Below are 5,894 nucleotides of genomic sequence, written 5' to 3' on the forward strand. Positions count from 1 at the left end.
CTAAATGATCCAGGAAGCATTAAAAGAAGATGGAAGGAATATACAGAGTCATTTTACCCAAAGGAATTGGCCGACACAGAAGAATTTCATGCAACAATGCATGATCAAAGCCTATGGTGATGAAGGAGAAAGTTTAAGCTGTTCTGAAAAACTTGGCATATTACAACAACCAGACACTGCTCTGAAAGTGATCACCAAGTTGAGCCAAGAAGTCTGGAGGACAACCACCTGAAGAACTGAATGGAAGAGAACTCTATTTGTTTCCATTTTTTTTAAAAAGTGACCTGACAGTGAAGAAATGATAAAACAATAATATCGCATCCAAGCAATATCCAAAAATGACTGCAATGGCACATCAACAGAGCACTGCCAGATGTGCAGGCTGGATTTAGAAGAGGTGATACTACTAGGAATATTACAGCTAATGTTAGATGGATCTTCGCTGAAAGCAGAGAGTACCAGAGGAATGCCTATCTGTGTTTCATTGACTATGGAAAGGCATTTGATGGTGTGGATCACAACAAACTATGGCTAACTTTGAGAAGAATGGGAATCCCAGAACACTTGATTGTGCTTATGTGAAATCTATACTTGGACCAGAGGCAGTCGTCAGAACAGAGCAAGGGGACACTGTATGGTTCAAAATCAGGAAAGGTGTATGCCAGGGATGCATCCTACCTCCATACCTTTTCAATGTATATGAAGAACAGATCATCTTGAAGGCTGAACTCTATGAGGAAGAACGTAGCATCAGGATTGGAGGAAGACTCATCAACAACAACCTGCATGATGCATATGATACAACCTTGCTTGCTGAAACTGAGGAGGACCTTAGGCATTGGCTGCATCCTTCATTATGAATTGAAACTCAACATGAAGTAAACAAAGATTTTCACCAGAAGGCCAAGTGGCAGCATCATGATAGATGGTGAAGAGATTGAGATCGTTAACAGTTTCAGGTTGCTTGGCTCCACGATCAACACTCTTGGTTCCAGCAAACAGAAAATCAAAAGATGAATTGGACTGGGAAATTCTACTGGCAGGGACCTCTCCAGAGTACTGAAGAGCAATGATGTCAGTCTGTAGACTAAGGTGAACCTTATCCAGGCCATGGTCTTCATAGATACTTGCTATGTATCAGAAAGCTGGACAATGACTAGAGATGACAGAAAGAAAATTGATGCCTTTGAACTGTGGTGCTGAAGAAGAATAATGAAAATAATGTATATGTCATGGACTGCTAGGAGTACAAACAGGTTTATCCTTGAGAGGGTAAAACCAGGCTGCTCCTTCATGGCAAGGATTCTGAAGCTACGTCTGGCATACTTTGGGCATGTTGTAAGAGGGATCAGTCCTTGGAGAGAGACATCATGCTTAGGAGACTGGAGAGACAAAGCAAGAAAGAAAGACTCTGGATGAGAGAGACTGACTCAGTGACTGGGATAAAGGGGGAGGTGGGGTGTTGGAGATGATGTTGGCACAAGATAGAGCACGGTTCAGAGCTACTGTACATAGAGTAATTATGAGTTGCAACAACAGCACTTACAGCAACAACAACATTATCTTAGGCAACTCTATTGTCTAGTGAGTAGGAACTTGTGCTAGTAGGGTAGCTCAAATCTACCAGATACTCCATTGGAGAAAGATCGGCTTCCTCCTGTATGATTTGTGATCTCTGAAAACCTTATGGGGTATCATCAATCAGTCAGTACTGACTTCATGGAAATGAGGGAGTTTATCTTTTCTTAGGATCCCTGAGCTATAATGGTTAATCCTTTGATTGCTAAGGAATGATTGTTGGTTAGAACCCATCTAACAGCTCTAAACCAGAAAGATCTATTAATCTCTTCCTACAAATAAAAAACAAAATCTGTTGCTGTCAAAATAATTCTAACTCAGAGCAACCTTTATAACTGAGTGGAATTGCACCATGAAGTTTCCAAGGCTATAAATCTTTATGGAAGAAAACTACTGTATCTTTTTTCTGTGGAGCAGTGGATGGGTTCAAACTGCTGACTTCTTGGGTAGTGGTTCAGCACTTAACCACTTTGACAAAAGAAAACTCTGGGGAAGTAATAATTTGTCATAGGAAGATGCTATTAGTTGAAATAGACTCAACAGCGGTTTTTTTTATTTTATATTGGTTTTCATACAGAATTTATATACATTGTGTTTCACACATTCCTTAATTCACATTGTATTTTTCTTACAATTCTGATACATCGTGTTTTATAAAATCACCATTGAGCATTGCTCGTTATAACCCCAAGTTTTCAGGTAGCCACTGGATTTTTCCTAATTCTTCACCCCTTTCCTCTGCCCACCAAACTCTGTGACCTTGTGATTTCACCCCTCTTCATCCTTAATTTCCCTATTCTCGCCCTCTCCCTCTTTGTCCTTCAATTTTTTTTACAGTAATAGTCTCATGTTCATATGCTGTTTCTTGAATTTTTTCCTGTGTCAACAAATTCTTTTTTGGTATAATGATTCTGTATACTCCTACCATCTGGTTTTAATGCTTCTTGAATCATTCACTATTCTACCCATAGCATCCTTAAGCATTGCAACTCATGGCTTGAATTTATTCTTTAGTTCTTTCAGCTTAATAAAGACTGATCAAGTTTGGCCCCTTTGATTTTCTGACTCCAGCTCCTTGCACATTTCATTATCGTATTTGCCTTGTTTTCCTGAACAGCGCTTTGAAATCTCCTATTTAGCTCTTTAAGGTCTTGATTCCCTCCCCTTGCTTTGGCTTCTTGGCACTCTAGAGCAGTATTCAGTCTCAGAGAATTGGACAATGACTAAGGATGACAGAAGAAGAACAGATTCCTTTGAGTTGTGGTGTAGGGGAAGAGTCTTGAAGATATCATAGACTGCCAAGAAAATAAATAGGTCTATCTCAGAGAAGGTGAAATCAAGTGTCTCCTTGGAGGCTAGGATTTTGAAGCTCTGCCTCACTTACTTTGGGTATGTGGCCAGGAGAGATAGGTCCTTGGAGAAGGACATCATGCTCAGAAAGGAGGACAGACAGTGCAGGAGAGGGAGAACCTGGATGAGATGGATTGAAACAGTGACTGGGGCAATGGGGTTCATGTGTCAGGGTTAGTAAGACTGGCTCAGTACAGGGAAGGGTTCAGAGCTGCTATCCATACGGTTGCTATACATCGTAGGTTACTCAATGGCTCATAAAAACAATAACATACTATGATGGGTTTGGAAGCAGGAATGGTATCCACTTCTTAAATAACATGCCTCTGGAAATTCTATGTACTTTGATAAATGCCGATAGTTGTAAAGGGGCTTCAGGCCTTTTGTTCATAGTGTCGCTATGAGTTGTGTTTGACTCGAAGGCAATCAGCAGCAACAGCAGTCTCATGCAGTATTTGTCCTTATGAGACTTAGTTCAACCAGCATATTATAGCCTCTCTTAAGTTACATAGTATTTCTCTAAATCATTGCTGCTGAGTGCTGTGTGACTGTGCCAAAATTTCTCAATCCATTCATTTGTGGATAGACATCTGGACTGTTTCAATTTTCTTCCTGAAGAAAATGTGAATAACACTGTCATGAACATCAGTGTAAAAATCTACATTTGTGTCTCAGTTCTATTTTCCTAGCAGTGGAAAAGCTGAATTATATGGAATTTGTGTGTTCAGCTTTTTGAGAAAGTACCAAACTTCCTTTCAGAGTGTTTGTACCATTTTTAAATCCCACCAACAATGTATAAGAGTTTCTATCTCTCCACATCCTCTCCAACATTTATTCTTTGCTGTCCTGTTAAATTTTGCTACTAGATTGAGAGATGGTTTCTCATTGTGGCTTTGATTTGCATCTGTCTTACTGCTGGTGATTTTGAACATTTCTTCATGTATTTGCTGGCCATCCAAATGTTTTCTTCTGTGAGAAGTCTTCCATGTTTTCTGTCTATTTTGTAATTGGATTATAAGTCTTTTTCTTATAGAGGCCTAGGAGTAGTCTTTAAATTTTCATTATGAGACCCTTGTCTTAGATGCCATTGCCAATTTTTTTCCCCAGTCAGTAGATTTTCTTTTTACTCTACTGGAAAAAGATATGCACATAAAGGCTTAATCTTTACAATGTCCAATTGATGTTATTCTCTCCTTGTTGTGCAAAAAGAATTATATTTTTAAAAGCTAGAAATAATCAAAACAATAGGAAATCTATGATGGTTGACAGAGTAATTTCTAGCATAATAGTTCTCATAAGTAAAACCACCAACCCTTGGACATACTACATGAAGCACCTATTTTAAGCCACCAGTACAGGGAAATGCAAAACTGGCATAAGAGAAGGAAGACCCATAGGTAAACCTCAAGATCACTTTATAATCATACTGAGAAACTAGAGATGGAGGGAAATTAATTAATCTGGCAATTAAGTGGAGACAGGCTGGACATTGTTGTTGTTGATGTTTTTGCTGTTGTTATGTGCTGTCTACTTGAGTACAATTCATAACAAGCCTATTAACAAGAGTTCAGAACCCTGCCCTAGCCTGTGCCCTCCTCCTCATCTCTCATACACTTGAGTCCATTGCTGTAGTCACTGTGTCAATCCAGCTCCTTGGAGGTCTTCTTCTCTTTCACTGACTCTCTACCTTTCCAAGCATGATCTTCCTTTCCAAGAAATAGCCTCTCCTAGCAACATTCCCAAAATATGTGAAATGAAGCTACACCATCCTTTCCTCCAAGGAGCCCTCTGTCTGTACTTTTCTCAAGACATATCTGTTTGTTGTTTTTGCCATCCTTCTAAGTGCAGTTCAATGTTCTTCTCCAGGATTACAACTCATAAGCATCAATTCTACTCTGTCACCCTTATTTATTGTCCAACATTGCAATGCCTAGCAAGTGACTGAAAAGACCGTGGCCTGAATTGAACCTACCTTAGTCTTCAGACATCTATGCTGCTCAGTAATTTGAAATGCACCTGTACATGATAAATGTCCATAGTAAAACTCTACAAAACCTAAGAAAGATCATCTATCATAAGGCTAATAGCTGTATTCACGGAAAGGTCATATTGCTGCAAAAGACACTGGTAAGTAAGCATGAGGCTGAACTAATCATCTCAGCAACTCACCTAAATCCAGGGAGACTATGCATTGAGTTAAAACCATACCTTAGAGTGGAAGCATGCTATACAAATGGAACAAAAATATCATCTGTCTTAGGAAAGAATAAAACTTGGCCTCCCCAAAACACAATCATCCACAGGTAATTTAACTGACTTACAGAATCCAATTTAATATTCTTTAAACAAAGATAATAATACCGTGACTCAATAAATTGTATCATTTTCAAAGTGGAAAATCCCTTTTGAAATTTTTCAGCAAGCTTATCATACAGTTTTATTACTTTTAATTTCCATTTATGCATCTATCGATTACAAATAACTCTCTACCATATTTAGAACAAAAGTCAAAAGTCTATTATTTTTTAAACAATACATTATTCTAAACTTACCAGAAAGACAATTGTTGCTAATATCCAGCTTTTCCAAGGAAACAAAATGAAAAAGTGGAATAAACTCTCTTAAGCTGAAAAAAAACACCCATAAAACAAAAAAATCATTTGAAGAATCTTCAATATTATTAAAGTATGATAATACTATCACTTATTAACAATATTTACTGAAAATGAAGTAATTATAAGAATCTGTAATGTTTAATTTAAGAGATTACTCATTTCTAAAAAGAAATTTTAATTTAAATGCTAGCTTTAATAATGAACAAGGATAGATACTTTGTTATTTAAATAAAAATTGGTTTTGTTATTTTACTGGTAAGTAAATTTATAGCAAAACTATATCATTTTTTTTTTCTTTCAATTTCTTTAATCATTAATTTTAATGAAAATTTACAGAGACTTTGGATTTCC

The 5,894-nt window shown here is 37.5% G+C and overlaps 1 protein-coding gene across 1 annotated transcript in view; it reads right to left on the reverse strand.

Annotated features, from left to right (window-relative positions):
* The window catches only part of LRRIQ1 (leucine-rich repeats and IQ motif containing 1), a 267,992-nt gene that overhangs the window by 172,202 nt on the left and 89,896 nt on the right, over positions 1–5,894 (reverse strand). The window contains 1 exon segment of the mRNA XM_006882532.1: positions 5,481–5,554. Within this exon segment, the coding sequence (XP_006882594.1) occupies positions 5,481–5,554 (74 nt within the window).

Source organism: Elephantulus edwardii, unplaced genomic scaffold (genome assembly GCF_000299155.1).
Source record: "Elephantulus edwardii isolate Elephantulus edwardi_28Jun2011 unplaced genomic scaffold, EleEdw1.0 scaffold00021, whole genome shotgun sequence".
NCBI classification, from domain to species: Eukaryota; Metazoa; Chordata; class Mammalia; order Macroscelidea; family Macroscelididae; genus Elephantulus; species Elephantulus edwardii.